Here is an 18,045-nt window from a genome sequence, read left to right as displayed (position 1 = left end):
TCATGAACGACTGTTCACGAACACAAACGAACGAACACTAATGAACGAACACAAACGAACGAAATATTTATAAATTAACTATTTTTATTTAAACTTTTTCTTAAATAGTTAGGTATTAATAATATGTATATTATATAAAACAAATATTTATATTTATAAATGAACATAACGAACAAATGTTCACGAACATAAACAAACTATTGTTCACGAACGACAGTTCATGAACATAAATGAACGAATGTTCACGAACGTAAATGAACGAACGAGAGCTTTGTTCATGTCCGTTCATTTAACTAAACGAACGAACACGAACGAACTTCCCGCCGAACGGTTCATGAACTATTCGTGAACTGTTCAGTTCGTTTACAGCCCTAGTTATGCCTAGCTAATTAAAAGGTTGTCCTCGGACCACTAAGAAAATCAATAATTAACCATAATTGTATGATCAACGTCTCGAGTTAGCTGGGCAAAACATAACCAGATATGTTTAGTGATAAGCTTAATTGGACTAACTAATCATCATTTCTATATACAAATAGGCAGAAGAAGAAATTGATAGAGTATGTCTAAACGTACAAAAATATATGTATATCTTGCAAAAATAAGGCAGGCAGAGGCAGGTTAACAATAACTAAGAGTCTTGATGTTGTTGGTTTGTCACGGAATGGTCTACAAACAATACATCTTCCACCCAACCAACAATATTATATGCTAAACCTTCCAAAACCCTTGAGTAGCTCTCCAATATAGCTTGTCCCACATCCTACAATCATAATCACCATTTCAAACTACAATATATAGTTGTAAAACTAAAATTACTTTAGGTGAAAAAACCAAGTAAATTGATTATTGAGATGTACAAGAACCATTTGTACAACTTGGACACTTTTTTTTTTGTCAGAAATTTCACTTACTTTTACATTGTTTTTCACATTTCTGCAATACTTTGTTTACCATAGAAAATGAAGTAGTATGCCTATTATTAGAAAATTTGATCATTCATTAATTCATGTCTCCAACTAATTAAAAAATTGTTCATAAAGAATGAAAAATAGTTTCATATATGCACTTACTCTGTTGTATTGAATTTTGGTCGTGTCTAGTGTTGTTTGTGCAAGTTTGGGGAAGCGTTGTTTTAGGCTGAAAAATAATATTTCCGCTCTTTCGGCTAGCACCACGTTCTTTTCGCCCTCCATGTGTTCTTTAACCAATTCCCATGATGAGTTTGGAAAACTTGAGCATGCTTTTTGCCTCCATGTGAACATGGAGGCCTCAACACGATCGGCTAACTCAAGGGCTTCATGTTCCGAGCTTATGTTGAGACAATCGAGAAGATGTTCAGGGGAGAATCTGCTTGTGGAAGTCATGTACCGATATATGGTATCCCCTACACTTGTTCTTCCACTCTGAAAACAAACACATAAAAGCTTCAAAAGACTGCAAATTTAAGCGGTTCTTGGATTGTGAATTATACAAGAGTAGTGAACCACAATGAATCAAGTATCTGCAAACATGTGTTTGGATAACAAAGTGCAACTTAGAGTAGTTTTTTTTGGTATTTTCTTATAACAAAGGCAAATTTACATAATTACTTGTTAACAGTGAGGTTGATATATGGAGGGTGAAACCTTAGGAAGGGAAGCAATATACGTGCGTGGGATTTCCATATCGGCAAGAACACTATTGTTGATAGCCATTGCAGCTTTGTATATTTGATTTGCTGCATCACGTTTCTGTCTCAAATGCTTCTTGGCCATCTCTGAAAGGCCTTCTGCTGAAACACATGGGACGGGCAGCCACCACTTCTCTTCTTTCCTCCGAGGCCGAGGAGTTTGTCTAAAAGATCCAGTCCCTGAGTGTCCTGACATGCTTCCTTGTTCGTCATACCAAAATTCTGTTTCTTGGAAACTCTCCAATATTTCCTGCAATGGAAACAGAAGACTCATTTAGACAATCATTATGATTAAGAAGTATGTTTTTTTGTGGCTAAAGAACCGTTGTTTTACTAATTGAATAGTCATTTGATAAGACGTGAATATGATTTTGTTGATAAAACAACAGCAAAACAAATTTTACAAATTGCACTATAATCATGCGTAACTTACTAATACTTTTGTCCAATATGATCACCAAAACAAAGCTAGGATTGAAATATGGCCTTACAATGAGAAGTGCATCGAGCTTAACTAACGCGGGAAGGTTGATATCTATATCTGATCTTGGCCTGCTAATCATCATCTGAAAGAAAGAAGTTTGAACATATATAACCCATCACGATGTTCCAACAAGAAAATGGATAATAATCATAATTGACCGACATTTGTATTGTTGCAGGTGAGACATCATTGCAAAATAATATCGATCTGTTCTTGCGAAAAAGATTTGCAAGAGTAGACATATTCAAACAAATAGTCAAAACGTAAATGGAAGACCATGCTAGTTGACACTTGCAGAACAACATTTAGTTATAACCGTACCTCCATGGATGCTCCGTTTTGTGAAGCTGGGACAAATTCAACAATGTAATCACATACAGATAACAAGCAAGTCATTTCCCTTTTCCACATCATCTTGTTATCACGATACAACGGTTCCAACCTCTGGTGCTGCCCAAACATAGAAACTACAGTGTACAAATTATGGTAATTAAAGGATGCAACTCATTGTCTATAGGCAATATATATGCTATGTGTTAAGTTATGGTTTGGAGACAAGATGAGTAGATACCATAGAGATTTGTGATAGCATTAGAGACAGTAACTGCAGTGGAAACGCCTTTGCCACCGCCTGACATATCCTCCCCCAACAAAAGCTTCGAAAATCTTTCCTTGATCATTTCAAGCTCTGCAGCAGCAAGCAGGAATGTATACTTTTAAAGATTAATTTGTTGCATCGACAATGAAATGGATACTGATACTTAACTATAGCCCATCCAATTAATTACTAATGTTTTAACAAATAAGCTCTAAAACCAACTGGCTGATACAAGTAATAACCCATAAGTTCTTACAATCTCCAACGTGGAATTGGGCTGAGTTTGCACCACCCGACCGACAATAATATTCTCGACTAAGATTAACAAAGTAATTTTAAAAAAACTAACCCAAATCAGTAGGTGCTTGATCATTATTGATGACCTTATGATGATCATTATCCTTGAGATTAAGATACTTGTTGATTCCTCCAGCAAATCTCGAAAGGGTTGGCCTGCAGTAAGGTGATTTCCTGGTGCCTGGCCAGCATACCGGAGAATTTGCCTCTGATGAACAGCTATTGAAATCATGATCAGTTGATGATTGCTCAGAAAAACCTGATGAAGAGTTGGTCCTACAATAACCAAATGAATTATTATTATTATTATTATTGTCACTTGCTGGTGTTGTCGGTGCCGATTGATCATGATCCATCATGGATGATGATGATGATGACTGAAAACAGGCCGTATCACAATTAATCTCTTGTAAATCCTCCATGTTTTTTTTCCTTACTACAAAGTGTTTTTCAAGTTTGGTCCTAGCTGCATACAAAATTAAAAATGCAGTTGTTTTGCAATAAAATTCTTTCAGTTTTAAATCACTAGTATACTATAAAGAGTTTCTGTCATTTGTGTTGTTTAAATAGTTGAACCTTTTCAAGGCTTGACTAGAGGGAACATTTTTTAATTTTTTTAAATATTTGTTGTGTATGATACTATTTAATTTCAATAGATTAAAAAGCGTTCAGAAAGTCAACACCTAAGCATGATCACACATTCACGTACAGATTAATTAAGCCCATCGATCGATCAGGTATGGTTGAAAAGGTATATATAATGGATGTAAAAACATATATAAAAAACATTCAATTCTATGAGAGGGTTGGCTTATCGAACACTTGATATATATATATAAACGTACCGAAAGTATGATATATATTTTTGAGAGGTCTAAAGCAAATTTAGATATTATTAACTAACGGACACGCCTACCTTATCAGTAATTAAACCGATAGATAGATATTAGGAAGCTGCTGTGATCCTAGCTACCTAAATTATTAAGGTATCAAAGAAGGGACCAGCCAATTAACCATTGAACCTGGGCTAACGCAAAAGTCATCATCTAGCTTGAAGGCTACACCAGACCCCTACCAAACTGTCCCGCGACTCATATGTTCTATGTTTTTTTTTTAATATATATATATATATATATTGAAAAGTTATTTTGAGAAACTTTTTTTGTGAGAACCTTTGAGAACTTTTCAAATCAAGCCCAACTGATGATTGTTTTTTATATGAAAATTGTTATTTGATTGTTTTCTGAATAACTTATGTGCAATATTGAAGTTTATAATTGTATGGAGGCATGGATTATCATCCGTTATACAATTATGTGGAAATTTTAATTTTTGATCACATGTGCACGAATATTGCTATGATTACATGTGATCGACTTGCATATATGTGATCATAGCAATATTCGTGCACATGTGATCAAGAATCCAAATCTCCACATAATTGTATAACAGATGATAATCCATGCTCTGCACAATTATAAACTTCAAAATTACACATAAGTTATTCATAAAACAATCAAAAAACAATTTCCATATAAAGAACAATCATCGGTTGGGCTTGATTTGAAAAGTTTTCAAAGGTTCTCGCAAAAAAAAGGGTTCTCAAAATAACTTTACCATATATATATATATATATATATATATAATTTGAACTAGAACACCAAATTCAATAAATGGTCGACATCTTGTCCAACAACTCGTACATTTTGTGTTTTTGTTTTACAAGAAAGGCTCATACGTTGCGCATGACATTTATTATATCTATATATATATATATATATATATATATATATATGGGATAACTTGGATGATGTTAACATTATTTTGGTTGGATGATGTTGCTTTCACAAATCATTAAAATCATGAGGGGCTTTTTGACATGTGTAAAAAATGATTTAGGTTAGTTTGTGAAAACAACATCATCCAACCAAGATGATGTTAACATCATAAATCATTTTCCCATATATATATGTTAGAGACATTAAAATCTTTTTACTACGGGATTATTGAATATCATAAACATCTATGAATTAATTAATTAGAGGATTTGTTGATACTAGTTTATAATGAAATATGGGAGCCGATTCCTTTTTTAGTGGACCAAACATGTTTCATCCGTATTAAGATTTTAACTAAAGCATGTTTGATAACCTACGGGCTAAGGCTAAATTTTGTAAAGAATGATGTACAAATCTATCTCACCCATGACATACAAATAATGAGAGATCCGACAAACTAATCACGTCCGTCCGTCCATCATGGGATGCTTAAAATACTACTCGTATCACTTTACATTCTATTTGGAGACAAGATCTTTCAAGTTATATAATACGTTAGGGGTCTCGATGATAGACGTGCAAGCCATTAAAATCGAGTCGGTCAAAACAAGTAATAACAATAATGTATCATGAATAAGTTGACATTATGGCCCGGGTTTGACTTCATAAAATAATGCTAGTCAATGTGACTGTTCACATTTATAACAAATCTGTGTTATCTAACCCTTTTTTATTAAAAAAAAAAATCACAGCGCATTTAATTGCGAAAAATGTTTTTTAGTTGCCTGAAGTTTTTTATCTCTAAAAAACAAATAAAAATTTTGAAAACGCGTTCAAAACCATAAAATGAAAAACAATGTGAGGTTTTCAAAATTTTGAAAATGAAAAAGGAAAAATGGAAAAGAATAAAAAAAAAATTTCTAGTTTTCCATAGAAAAGTGAAAAATAGTGTTTTATGTTACAATAAAAAACTTTTTTAAAAAAATACAATTTGGACGTCTTTCCTGATTTTTATATTTTCTTGAAAAGTAAAAATGGAAAACATGAAAGTTTTCTTAAACGAAACGCACCTTTATATACCATTAATTTCCATAACCACCACCCCCCCCCCCCCCCCCCCCCCCTCTAGACTCAATTTTATGAAACCCCCATGTCACTTGATCCAGAGGTCATTAGTCAAAATGTTACCAACTTGATCCATGACGAGCATGGGCCATATACGTAGTTATACAATTGGACTATGGTGTAGTTTTCTTACTACCAAGCAGTGAATAAATTTAGAAAATCATCAATCAGAATCTTATGAGTCAATTTATGAACTGTCGTCAATGATCCAGTCTACATTACAACTCAGGGTCTATTAACCACAAGCTTTTTCAATGGCCTCCCTCAGTCTAACAATGAAAAGGGAAACCGATTCACAAATGAAGCTTACATGATTCTGCTAAATGCTAATGACATTAATGTTCATAACATGGTTGTACTTTTACCATAATATCCAAGGGTTGAGCTTTTGTTATGAAAAATACAACTTTTTATGCACTAACGAGCAACCCCTAGGGTTGTAGTTAGTATTTTCCCAAGTTTTCTATAATGAAGTTTTTCAACAACCTCCAAATTTTATTAAACAAATATGCTACACATTTATATAACCTAACAAATCTATAGCTACAACAGGCCTGGCCAGGATACAAAATGTGCGGTGCCATTCGTTTTGGTCATTTTTTTTGCAGTGAAAAAATGAAAATGTGATTTTGGGTCTCAATGAGCGGATGCAAGTGAAGCAACCAACATAGGCTTGTGAACACCTATCGTGAGTTAGAACTGTTAGGTGGAGTATTATGTTCGTATCCAGATGTTGGGTGCCCATTTGGTGACAGGTTCCTGGATTTAGCCTCTTTCTTCAGTATTAAAGTTTCTCGTATCTTATTCTCGCTTTTCATTGCCTCTTGTACATGGTCACAAGTTCGTATGCAAAGCTCATCCAGAGCAAGCATCTGAAAGGGCTCTTCAATGAGAACTCCCACCTACAAGTTCCCACATACAAGTTCAGTATCAAGTCTAAACAATTTCACAGGGCATAAAAAAGTCAACTACTTGATCCATTTGACATTAAAGGTAAATTTCTGGTCAAAGGTGAACGATTAGAACTCAATGAATATATGCCACTCCCTCTCTGTAGTAAACTCAAACATATTTAAAAATATGTTATAAAGGCTTTAATCTCAAAAGGAGCTATATAAACATTAAAATTTTGATTCATCCTCAATTTCCATCCAAAATTTTAAGAAATGCATTACTGTAGATTTCATGTCATAAAAACTAATTAAAAGAAATGCATTGGGATTGCGTTTACTTGTTGAGTAGTTTTACCTTTAATAGTATGGTCTTTTTAAAATGAAAAAGTCAATGGAGAGAGTGATACCTCTTCAATGCAGAATAGAGAAGCCGCACTAACAAATGTAGCAGGAACCACAATCCAGTTACAATCATCCCAGAGTATGATGGGAAGGGTAAGATGCCATAGCACAAGAAATCTTGAGGTCAAACGAGTGTACGAAAGAGGGATAGGTATGCCCATGATTTGTTCACAAACACCAATACCTTCATGGAAACAAGTAACTTTTGATTCCTGCATATTTTTCAATGCACACAAAAGTTTACTCAACAGAATGTTTGACTTTAAGGTCAGATCTACAACTTCTCAGGTAAAAATTTACCAATACAGTCCGCTTTGGTTCCTCCAAATTAAGCAGCTTCATGCTTTGAGAGATGAACTGAATGATGCAGCGTGGACGATGATTTGAACTGAGAACTATTGCTAGATCATCATCCTCAAGCAGATGCTCAAGATCTCTTCCTATATCAGATTCGTAAATCAAATGGCACTGCATTCAAAGATTGGTAAATAAACTAAACATAGACTAATACATTCTTAAATTATGCATTTGACTACAAAAATTAAATCATTTATCTGATTATGGAAGGAGGTAGATTTACTCAATTTCGTTTTTTCAAAAACTATTTTCATTTACTATAACTATTAATTCTCTTGAGCAAAATCCGTAAACAAACCAATAAATATATGCTATATTTCCAGTTACGCTACTCTTTGGCAAGTCACCAAATACTATTTCCACCATTCCAGACGAAAAGAAAGGTCTAGCTTGACTATCGGGTCACACTACCACTTCCCTGATTCAATGAGGATACGAATTTTGACACAACAGTACTTCTTGTTTATACAAATCAGCTACCATTTTCTCTCTCGTTCATTATACAACAGTTCAAGCCATCACTAAATACTACTATTCTTGTTTATGATACAACAATACAAAACATCACCAAGTGGTCTAGTGGCAAGGAGTCTTGTTTCCTCACAAGAGGTTTAAAGCCCAGAGATATGGTTAGAATTGGCCCCGGGCAAAAACTAAGGACCAATCAGGGCTACATCTGAATTGAAAAATATGGCTTGCCAACCCCAGGTAACCCGAACAGGGAAATCCTCCTCCCTTTACCCGTTTAGCTAACATTATTTTCTATAACTAACAAGTAAGTCAAAGATTATAAATTTCTTTTAATGGTCAAGCTGAGTCAATATTGTCAGTTGTTTGTACTAGACAGGGCAATTTCTCAGTAATGAGAAACTTGGCCAAAAGGTGTGAAGTTAAAAAAAGCTTGTGTTGGCTTTGCATCCTGATTAAATTGCTTTATACAGCATAAACTAGGAATTTTGCTAAAGATGGCCCTCCACACTGTGGTTATTATGAACGTAATTCAGGCAATTCTACGTTAATACAACACACATTTTGCAAAGTACCCAAATGCCAAAAAACAATCTCGTACAATTTCACAACGACATTCTTCAAAGTTAAAAACTAAAATGGAAACATTATTTAGTGCCGGCTGGAATACAAACCTTAAGAGCAACAGGAAAGGCCACGATATACTGCAAAAGGGAAGTCTTCAAACACAAATCATCATCAACACTAGCAATAACCTGTCTAGCAAAATCATTAGTACCCGAAATAACCTTACTCCAAGCCTTCCTCCCTTGTTCGAACCTCGAATACGAAGCTTCCGTTCTAAAAACCAACAACAGCGCCAAGGCGGGGGCAGTCAACTGATAAGGCAAAGACGAAGCCCTCAGAACCGGAAGAAACTCAGGCAACAAGTGCCACAAGACTGCAGTGTTATAAGTAGCTACAACGGCAGCAAAAGACGTAAAAGCGATCACGGGGGGGACTAACGACAAAATGACCCTGGAATTAAGACTGGACAACATATGGCGAAGGTGTCTGTAAGAGCTACGGTGTCGAACCCAGTCTTGGTGTTTGTAAAGAGGGCGGGTTTGTTTCATACGACGTTCTTTGATGCTGTCTGCCCAATCTGGGATCGATTTCAGGATTGAAGTTATTAAGGTTGTGGGTGGTTGGGAACAGAGGATTTTGGAAGATGGTTTTTTTAGGGGGAAATTGAGGAGGAGGTGGGGGGTTTTTGGGGATTGTGGAGACAATGAGAAAGATGCCTGAGATTGAAAACAAGGGGGTTTGGGGGCTGACATATGGAATCTTGTTATTAGGGTTTTCTGGTGGAGGGGAGTTATGTGAGCAGGAAGAGGACATGTTTGGGCAGTTGGAAACAAGTTTGAGTGGAAGGTCGTTAAAAGCGGTTAGGTGTGTGTCTTTTCGTTTCGGAGGTTCCTTCGAGTTCTCCCAAACCGGATCAAGTTGGAAACATCTTGACCCTCGAATGAAAATCAAAAGTTAAGATTTAAAGATAATATTTAAATCTCAACCTTTGATTTTCATCTACGAGTCAAGATCATCCCAACTTGACTGTCAAGTTGGGAAAACTTAAAGGAATCCTTTTCCGTTGGTTTTTTCTTTCTTTTAAAATTTATCTTATTATATGCAAAATGATTAATTCTCTCAATTAAATGACTTGATAATTCTTTTAACCATAAGATAATGAAGTGAATAAATGCAAAATTAAGAAAAAGAATTCTGATACCATACGTCGCATTCTTATGATTTTATAGGAATATTTTATAGGTTTTTTTTTGTTTTAATCATTTTTCTATTTATATAACTTTCAAACCATATTTTTCTTCTTTTTATAACGATTTTATAAACCATAATTCCAACAATCAAGTCCAAAACCTACCTATATGTAAAAAAATTAATAAAAGTTTCACATACTTCATCAACAAGATATATACTCAAATACTCATATCATGGTTCAAACAAATACATTAAACTATAAAGAGACAAAAATGAAGGCAAGATTGTCATTACATACAAAAAACTACATATGTGTTGTCCAACTGTGTTCTTGCTTTACAATCTGTGTTTTCCCACCAAATCTGTTTCTCTATTTCTCAAATACACAATTTAATCCATATATAGGCAAGGTAAAAGAAAGAAACATTAAACCCAGAGGAAAAATTGTCGTTTTGATACACATACTAAAGAACCGCCTCTCTTTTACCTGGTTCTCGTTTTTCACACAAAAGAAAATATTTGAAGATTAATAACAGCAATTTACAGTATACAACAATGGCAACAACTTGGTTATTGTCCATTGATAGTGGCTCCGGTTTTCCTGGCTTCAAGAGTAACACCCTCCTTGAGAGCCACCTGGGCTTCGGTTTCCATTTTAAGGGTGAAAAGCGCGGCGGCTTGTAGATATGAAGCAATGTGCCACACAGGTGAGATGACTTGTGCTTGCATTGCATCACCTAAAGCTTCTTGAGGCATGTTGTTCATGAGGTATGCTAAACTACGTCGAGCATATACAGTTGGAGATACCATAGGTCCGTGTTCAATGAACTGCAAAGAGAAAGACACATGGTATACAGGTATTCAACAATATGCATGTGTCCAATGATCCAAGAGCATGAACACCTAAATCCGGAAGTCTACGAGCATGAATGCAAGTTGTAAACTATTTTGTAATGTGAAAAACAAAAAATAAATATTATGTGCCTTCTGCGTTTCTGGGTAATAGATATTGTTACGGCAGTGTATACTGTAGTCGAAAATCCCGAACCAGCCATTCTGTATATGCATATGTCGATCTCCTAGAGCACGTTCGTAAGTATCAAATTTTTCATGAGTATGTATGTACATACTAAAAGGTCTCATACTATGAACAAAATCCAATTATTTCGAGTTAATGTGTTCGTCCAATCATTGATCATCAAACCATATCATTTTTAAGCAAGTATCGGATATATAGGTGAAAACAATAAGGGACATCAATAGTTGAAAATCTGTAGTGGTTGTTTCCATATGTAGATTAACAAACAAATGCAAAAGACAACATACCTGAGTATAGCACTCGATTGCAGTACTAAATTCTTTGTGCCGAAATGCGGCATCACCCTTCTTTTTCGCGTTTAGCGACTCTTGCATTTGATCGGTCCACATTTGAAATGAGAGCTAAAACAAGCAAACATATAATCAGAAAGTATCAAAAGCAGATACACAACAGTCAGCATTTTACATTTAACCATTATTTAGTACAAATAAAACGGCGAAACAATAACACTAGGGTAAAAAATTGGTCAAAACTCGAAAGGGAAATTTTAAAGCTCACCATAGCACAGTCAAGTGACTATAACCTCCCTGATACTTTTATTTTGCAAGAAAATAAAGTTTATAAATAACTATTTTAGTAATAGTTTTATACTATATTATTTATGAACTTCGTTAGAGAAAAAATAAATCCCATTTGACCTAAAATAATAATAACTTGTTATCCAATCTGCCAATGAAGCAAGATGAAAGACTAGTTGTTATCAAGAGAATATATAACCTCGGTTGTTTGTCCTTCATCATCCTTATACGAAAGCTTTTCCATGATCTCGTGTATTGCAGTCAGATCCATTCTCAAGCAAGCTTCACCAAGTGGAGATCGAGGCGAGAATGATGTAGTCATTTGGAGGCCCATCAAGACGAGTGAAGGAACCTATTTGTCAAGGAGAGAAAGATTTTACCAAAACAGATGCTGAGAAATTTAAGATGATTTTTAGTTTCGACATAATCAGATCAAGCCGGCTCTTGCCCAGGCTTAATTCTTAACTCTAGTTTTCAAAAATCATTTATAGCTTTGTTCTGGTTTACAACCCAAACCAAACTCAGTATATATCTATCAAAATGAAAACCAATTGAGCATGGCTCAAGTGGTACTCACATCCACAAAACACATGGGTCCACTGAAGGGACTTAGATTAAGAAGATCTTGGATTCAAGCCCTGCCTCCACTATGCCCCACTATGCTAGCGAGTTGCCTGCAGATATTCTTTATGAGATGGTCAATGGCCCAGGTCATTAGGTCAAGGGTATCCCTGCCAATCTACACCTTTTGGTAGCTTTTGACTTAGTCCATTTCAAAGTAGTACTAACCAAGTTTGTACCCAGCTTAAGTTTTAAACTGAACCGCAGATTTCGGTTCTGTTATACTATTATATTTTTGGCAAGACCCTGTTCAGGTCCCAACACAATGCATGCCCCTAAAAGACCATTTCAGGTACCTTTGTCCCCACAAACATCACAAGACCCTGTTGATCTAAAAATTATGTGGATGGCAAAAGATGACATTATGTACAACAAAAATGTCACCTAACCTCGGTCTCCTGTTGAAGAGAAATTAGAGCAGACACTACCGACTTCGGATTTGGGCGTTCACGAGGTTCATATTGCAAACAACGAGAAGCCAGACGCACCAATTCGGTTCCATCATCATTTGAAAATTGTCCTTCTAGACATGAATCCGTAAGCATTTGAAGATTTCGGTCCCTTATCAAGTCAAGAGCCTAAGACAGCAAACTAAGTTCATATATATACGCTTTCAAGATGACTTATTTGAGCCTCAAGAATGCTTATACTTACATGGCTGGGAGGGATGTGCTTCCCACTAAGAAGGTCAAGCAAAAGAGTCCCAAAGCTATATATGACACTTTCCGGAGTCACCCTCCCTGAACCAAAATTAGATAAGTGATGAGTATTTCATAAAATATTAAACTAGACTTCAATGATGACAATCTTTGGGACCCATATCGGAATAATCCATCTTTAATGGAAGAGGTCAGTCTAGTTTGAAAACTTCCATAAGTTGAAAAAATAGGAGCTATACCAGTTCTCAAATACTCGGGAGGAGTAAACGCAAGATTTGTACTATAACTTTTCCCGTCCCTGCTATTCTTCATTAGTCCAAAGCACGAAAGTCTGGGATTACCTTCCTGTGAGAATATAATATATAAATTATTAGATTTAAAAAGGATTTAAGAAAACGGAACAGAAGTTAAAACTTACCTCATCAAATAAGACTCGGTAAGCATTGAGGTCATGGTAAAGAGCACGGCCTTTACTTGTACAATATTCAAGAGCTTCTGCAAGATGTAGCACAACCCGTAACCTCATTGCCCACTTCATTGGTTGTGATTCCCCTATATGATGGAGCTTTTACATGTAAGTCACGATATTGAAAGAAAACATAGAGGGGGCAAAGGCGATTTCAACACAATTATGTAAACATGGCCCTCTATGACAAGTCAAACAGGAGGAAATCAATCAAAGTAAATAAATGGATAAACGATCAATAAAGGTCCCCCACCGACCGGTCTCACGTAAATAAAGAGATACCAGCTAATAAAAATCGGTCAAACGGGCGAACGCATTAAGATTTATCCAAAGCATACTAAAGTTGTTCCACCAACCTACTAAATAATTATACTGTTTCAGTGATCACATTATTACATCGATAAATCTATGAGAGTAAATATGGGGGGAACATGTGCTGATGGCCCAACCCGACATTGTCACTTTTTGATCCACCATGAATTTACCCATTTTAACCAATTAATTGACCCACCATTTACCCGCCTTTACAGATAATGAAGAAGTGGGTAGGTGATCTTACAGTGAAAAAGATGTTTCGCAAGTGTATTATTGGGCATGTATTCGGCCACAAGTAGCCTCTCGTCATCTTCACAGCAGCAACCAAGGAGATTGGCAAGCCTACCATTACGAAGCTGGCCAACAGATTTTGCTTCTTCCTGGTGATTTTCGAGATAGATTCTTAGATACCAATTCGATGATGGACACATACTTTTAACAAGTGCAAGACTACAAGTAACCTTGAATAGAAACTAAAATGAAATATTTGTCTCAATCAACGTACATAAAAACCATAAAGTCCCTTTGGGGATTTTCAATATTAATAATCAAAAAGGCTTCACCATAAGGTTCTCCTAGCTGGAAAGTATTTAAGATATTTAACTGAAAGTCATAAACTAACTCAAGCTATGTGTCTGGTCAAACACTACAATTTATCTATGTTATTGATTATATGGTAAGCATGACCCAGACTAAAGCACTGACCAACAACTAATTCGTCTAATGTTATCTTTGTCTCAATCTCTAAAGTTGACATGTAATGGTTAAATTAAAAGAGCTATAGCAAGTGAAGAACAAAAAAAATAATGCACAAAATATACACATGGTTCTAACAGAATCAGTGATATAGTGAGTGTAATAGCGTACCATAAACTGTCGAGAATCAGGCCAAGCTGATCGATTAAAGCGCTTTACAGCTATCCTCATTTGATTCTCAAGTTTCCCTTTATAGACAACGTTTGGCGCCTTCTCACCGTGCTCAGAAACAATGTTCTCCACAGCAAAACCAGATGTGGCATTTTTAAGTTGCTCCAACCTGAATTCTTTGAATGCAGTTGGATCACTCGACTCCTCGTCCTTGTTTCCTGCAGTAACAAGAAAAAATTTCAATATCTCAAAATGGGTCAATTTGGGTTTATAACGAATTGCTAACGGGTCAAAAGGGTAAAATTTAAAAAGGTTGACTAAAAGAGAAAGAGATTGAACAATATTAGTCATCCATGACATAATCCACACAGCCTCCACATTCAAGGGCTTTTTTCGAAAAATCAATTTTCTGACAATACTTCTTGTAATCATATTCAGATATATTGAACCCATTTTGACCCATTACCCAACTTGCCTAACTTGCAACATTTGTTGCCTATAATATCTATTTAGCAACTTGAAAAGGTAGATATATCATCATGGTGAATTCGTACCAGTATTTGGATCCTCAAGCACCAATGAATCTTGTGACGAAACCAGACAACATGGAAAGAGTTTGGTGCAAAGAGAACCCATTGTGTAGACTTCTCACTATATGGATAAAATAATACAGATGGGAGAAAATATTATGTAAGTAAATCACTTTCATAATGTACAACCAAAACACCACCTAAAGTGCAGGTCTTAAACAAGACTACTCAAATAAGTTTAAACTTTGGTATCTCATCAGTCCCAGAAAAGGATTTCTCAGTTGACTTTTATGTGTCAAACAGCTTAGTATTTTTTTATAACTTTGAGACTCGAAAGAATTAATATCATTTCACAGATTAACTATGTAGAAAGTCTCAGTATTTTCAAGATAAAAAAATGAAACTAAAAGTTGAATCAAAATTCAGTACCAGGTTGACTATCAACTCAAGAAAATAAAAGTGGACTACTATAAGCACTATCACTTCATCAAAAACACAAAACTATAAATCCCATATAAACTCTACTTGAATTCCACATGCTTGAATGAAAGAAATATGATAAACTACAACAACTTGAATGAAAGAAATATGATAAACTACAACAACAATATGATTGAGATACTGCTTGCACAAATATATTATATACATATACACGCATATACATATATATACGCACATATACAATCAAAGATCTTGACTTCATTAGTAAAATAACACTAATTCAACATAATTATACTTAATCAAGAAAATTAAACAATACGAACAATAAGTGGAGAATTATACACCAACTTAATCTTTGAAGCCCAAAGAGAAAGACCCAAAAAGGAAAAACTAAGAAAGAGCTTAAAAATCATACCTTTTTTTTAATATAATTATCTCTTGGTTCTTGAAGTCAACTACTAAAAAGAAAAAAGTCAACTTTCTGCCCACCTTTCTGATTGTGAATCACACTCACCCAAAAAGAGCCTTAACTTTTTGTTTAGTCTTATAAACTTTCTGTACATAAGCCAAAATCATAAACTTTAAATAACAAAAAAAAATAGAAACAAGAAATCCTTTTGGGAACAAATCAAATCAAATGATAAACCCCAGTTTCAATTATCCACATTTTCTTCTTAAATATCAAAAATACCCCTCAAAGAATTGGCTTCTTTCCATTCCAAGAATCACAAAACCTGAGCTTAGAAGTCTAGAATGATTGAAATGCATAAAGGGTATTTGGGGAAACATAGTTCATAGCCTAAAAGCATGAAGTTTGTATTTTGGGTTTTTAGTTTTGTGTATGTGAACGGATTAATGTGTTTTGTTGTGGAATTAAATAATTGTTTGTTTGTTACGCGCCTTCCTTCATTTGCGATAAAAAAAAAAAAGTCGACATCATATTTAAACCCGAGTGAATTAAGAGTATGGGTGAAATAATAATAATAATGCACACTTTTTGCAAGTATACGGTCGAAATATATTATCTTGAAATATATCAACTTGTTATTGATCAATCATAAGCTGTGATTTTGACAATTATTATTATGAGTATTTACTTATGGAAAGTGATCTATCCTCTTAAAAGATTAGCCTAAAAATTCTCTTAATAATCTTAGATAATGACATGCGGAAACCATTAATTTTTTTTCCTAATCTCACCTTTGATTTTTCACATGTCATAATCCTATTAATTAGGATAATTTTTAGGTTAACAACTTAGGAGGATTTATCATTACTCCTTATATCATGCAACAATAAAATTCTGTCTTATATTTGCGAACTTCATATATGCGGATATGCCCATGTAATCATCATTCTCTATTGTTGTCTTTTTAAATATCTTCATATTTTAATCTCAAAAGTTATATTTTTTTTTTGGTTTTTCTTAAAATAATGATAAATTACTTTATTTTTATTTATCTGAATATATCTCAAAATAAATTTTTACATTATGAACATCAAATTTTATATTATACTTTCAAGCATTTTGCTTATTTTTTTATTTTTTAAAAAAAAATTTACTAAATTTACATTTACTTTACCATTAAGATATTTATGTTAATTTTATAATAAGGTTACACAATTATTTTCATTCTTAATATTATCACAACAAATAAGAAACATAATTCTCATAAACTATACTTGATAGGCCAAAGCTGGTGGCTATTTAGCGAAGTTAGCCGTTGACATCGTCACTCCTTGTTGTTCCCTTTGTTGTGTGTAGTTGTGTACTAATTCAATGAGTTTACAAGCTTCTATTTGAGAACTCGTCCACTATCACAAGTTGCATGAGTACGACTAAATCGCACACGCTTAATTGCTTAAACGAACAAAGATGACTGGTTTGGTAAGTAATATAAACTAGAAAATTCCGGACCCCGCAACGCGTGGTTTTAATTGTCTTGTTGAAATGGTTACGTTATTATTCAACCGCTTATTTAAAAATAATTATGTTATGAATATGTTTGTTTAAAAATGTGCAAGAAAAATATGTAGAAAAAAAAAGATCGAAAAAATAAACGGAATGCAATGTGATAAATTTCGAATAATGATGCGGGATATAACATCATCCAATCAAAGTTCCACATGATTGTATCGTGTAAGAATATTAATGCCCATGGTGAGTGTTCATAACCATGGGCTTTAATAAATATAGTAATATGGACGAATAGAACAGTGTCAGCGCCCAAAATATTTGTTAAGAACACAAAGTAAAAAAAACTGTGAAAAAAACCAATAAAAACCTAAAGAATAAAACTCGAACAAGATCCGATATAGCAAAATCCAAATAGTAATGCGGAATGAAATATAAACCAACGGAACAGTGCCACGTGGCAGTGACACTGTTCATAAACTTGAGTCTTAATGATATTGTAATTGTAATATAAAGTAATAAATAAATGATTTTTGTTTTTTTTAAAGGTGAATTTCGTTTGAAACTTCATGTTGCAATTTGACAACGGAAGGTCTAGCATACGTTATTTTAATCGGGTCTACTCTACAGAGCTCCCTCAAAGTATAAATGTTTTTTTCAAATACCTAATGGGGGGAAAAGCACCTACAAATCTACCCGAAACACTGTAATAGTCAATCTAGTATTCTGCTAGATTGTCTGATCTTTAATGATATTCATACTAACCAGGGGTGACGGCCTTT

At 34.4% G+C, this 18,045-nt stretch overlaps 3 protein-coding genes across 5 annotated transcripts; all 3 read right to left on the bottom strand.

The window, feature by feature from the left end:
• Positions 1 to 486: 486 nt before the first annotated feature.
• On the bottom strand, positions 487 to 3,592 carry LOC122600550 (rop guanine nucleotide exchange factor 3-like). 2 transcript variants are annotated; one of them, XM_043773281.1, is made up of 7 exons: positions 3,104 to 3,592; positions 2,728 to 2,844; positions 2,478 to 2,623; positions 2,164 to 2,238; positions 1,629 to 1,922; positions 1,074 to 1,406; positions 487 to 763 (listed from the first exon to the last, which is right to left on the bottom strand). In XM_043773281.1, exons 1-7 carry the CDS (start codon positions 3,471 to 3,473, stop codon positions 632 to 634), a joined length of 1,467 nt encoding a protein of 488 aa, XP_043629216.1. In that variant the 5' UTR covers positions 3,474 to 3,592; the 3' UTR covers positions 487 to 631. The 2 variants fall into 2 exon arrangements, with proteins under 2 accessions (XP_043629216.1, XP_043629217.1); XM_043773282.1 differs by lacking the exon at positions 3,104 to 3,592 and having other exon boundaries at positions 2,478 to 2,606; positions 2,728 to 2,834.
• A 2,836-nt stretch (positions 3,593 to 6,428) lies between these two features.
• LOC122600505 (UPF0187 protein At3g61320, chloroplastic-like) lies at positions 6,429 to 9,447 on the bottom strand. Its single transcript, XM_043773230.1, has 4 exons — positions 8,749 to 9,447; positions 7,550 to 7,717; positions 7,255 to 7,461; positions 6,429 to 6,856 (listed from the first exon to the last, which is right to left on the bottom strand). Exons 1-4 carry the CDS (start codon positions 9,391 to 9,393, stop codon positions 6,638 to 6,640), a joined length of 1,239 nt encoding a protein of 412 aa, XP_043629165.1. The 5' UTR covers positions 9,394 to 9,447; the 3' UTR covers positions 6,429 to 6,637.
• Positions 9,448 to 10,097: 650 nt separating this feature from the next.
• Positions 10,098 to 16,165, bottom strand: LOC122599390 (serine/threonine-protein kinase BSK7-like). Of its 2 annotated transcripts, none has more exons than XM_043771897.1 (11): positions 15,764 to 16,165; positions 14,932 to 15,028; positions 14,378 to 14,595; positions 13,755 to 13,890; positions 13,148 to 13,281; positions 12,969 to 13,074; positions 12,725 to 12,810; positions 12,460 to 12,648; positions 11,649 to 11,801; positions 11,159 to 11,272; positions 10,098 to 10,660 (listed from the first exon to the last, which is right to left on the bottom strand). In XM_043771897.1, the coding sequence occupies exons 2-11, from the start codon at positions 15,011 to 15,013 to the stop codon at positions 10,403 to 10,405; spliced, it is 1,476 nt and encodes a 491-aa protein (XP_043627832.1). In that variant the 5' UTR covers positions 15,014 to 15,028; positions 15,764 to 16,165; the 3' UTR covers positions 10,098 to 10,402. The 2 variants fall into 2 exon arrangements, with proteins under 2 accessions (XP_043627832.1, XP_043627833.1); XM_043771898.1 differs by lacking the exon at positions 15,764 to 16,165 and adding an exon at positions 15,691 to 15,705.
• Positions 16,166 to 18,045: the final 1,880 nt, after the last annotated feature.

The sequence above is a fragment of the Erigeron canadensis genome, chromosome 5, assembly GCF_010389155.1.
Source record: "Erigeron canadensis isolate Cc75 chromosome 5, C_canadensis_v1, whole genome shotgun sequence".
NCBI lineage: Eukaryota > Viridiplantae > Streptophyta > Magnoliopsida > Asterales > Asteraceae > Erigeron > Erigeron canadensis.
Note: the sequence above shows the minus strand (reverse complement) of the source record. Positions and strands in the feature narration are given on the sequence as shown.

What these genes read in the sequence shown, in the direction of transcription:
- LOC122600550 (XM_043773281.1), bottom strand. Translation starts at nt 3,473, where the DNA reads ATGGAGGATTTACAAGAGATTAATTGTGATACGGCCTGTTTTCAGTCA. An exon ending in TGCTATCACAAATCTCTATG is followed by an intron (nt 2,624 to 2,727) that starts GTATCTACTCAT and finishes TGTACACTGTAG; the next exon opens with TTTCTATGTTTGGGCAGCAC. An exon ending in AAAACGGAGCATCCATGGAG is followed by an intron (nt 2,239 to 2,477) that starts GTACGGTTATAA and finishes TCTTTCTTTCAG; the next exon opens with ATGATGATTAGCAGGCCAAG.
- LOC122600505 (XM_043773230.1), bottom strand. Translation starts at nt 9,393, where the DNA reads ATGTCAGCCCCCAAACCCCCTTGTTTTCAATCTCAGGCATCTTTCTCA. An exon ending in CCTTTCCTGTTGCTCTTAAG is followed by an intron (nt 7,718 to 8,748) that starts GTTTGTATTCCA and finishes CTTTGAATGCAG; the next exon opens with TGCCATTTGATTTACGAATC. An exon ending in AACCAAAGCGGACTGTATTG is followed by an intron (nt 7,462 to 7,549) that starts GTAAATTTTTAC and finishes AAAAATATGCAG; the next exon opens with GAATCAAAAGTTACTTGTTT.
- LOC122599390 (XM_043771897.1), bottom strand. Translation starts at nt 15,013, where the DNA reads ATGGGTTCTCTTTGCACCAAACTCTTTCCATGTTGTCTGGTTTCGTCA. An exon ending in TCCCGAGTATTTGAGAACTG is followed by an intron (nt 12,811 to 12,968) that starts GTATAGCTCCTA and finishes ATTTTGGTTCAG; the next exon opens with GGAGGGTGACTCCGGAAAGT. An exon ending in CTCTTCAACAGGAGACCGAG is followed by an intron (nt 11,802 to 12,459) that starts GTTAGGTGACAT and finishes CTTGACAAATAG; the next exon opens with GTTCCTTCACTCGTCTTGAT.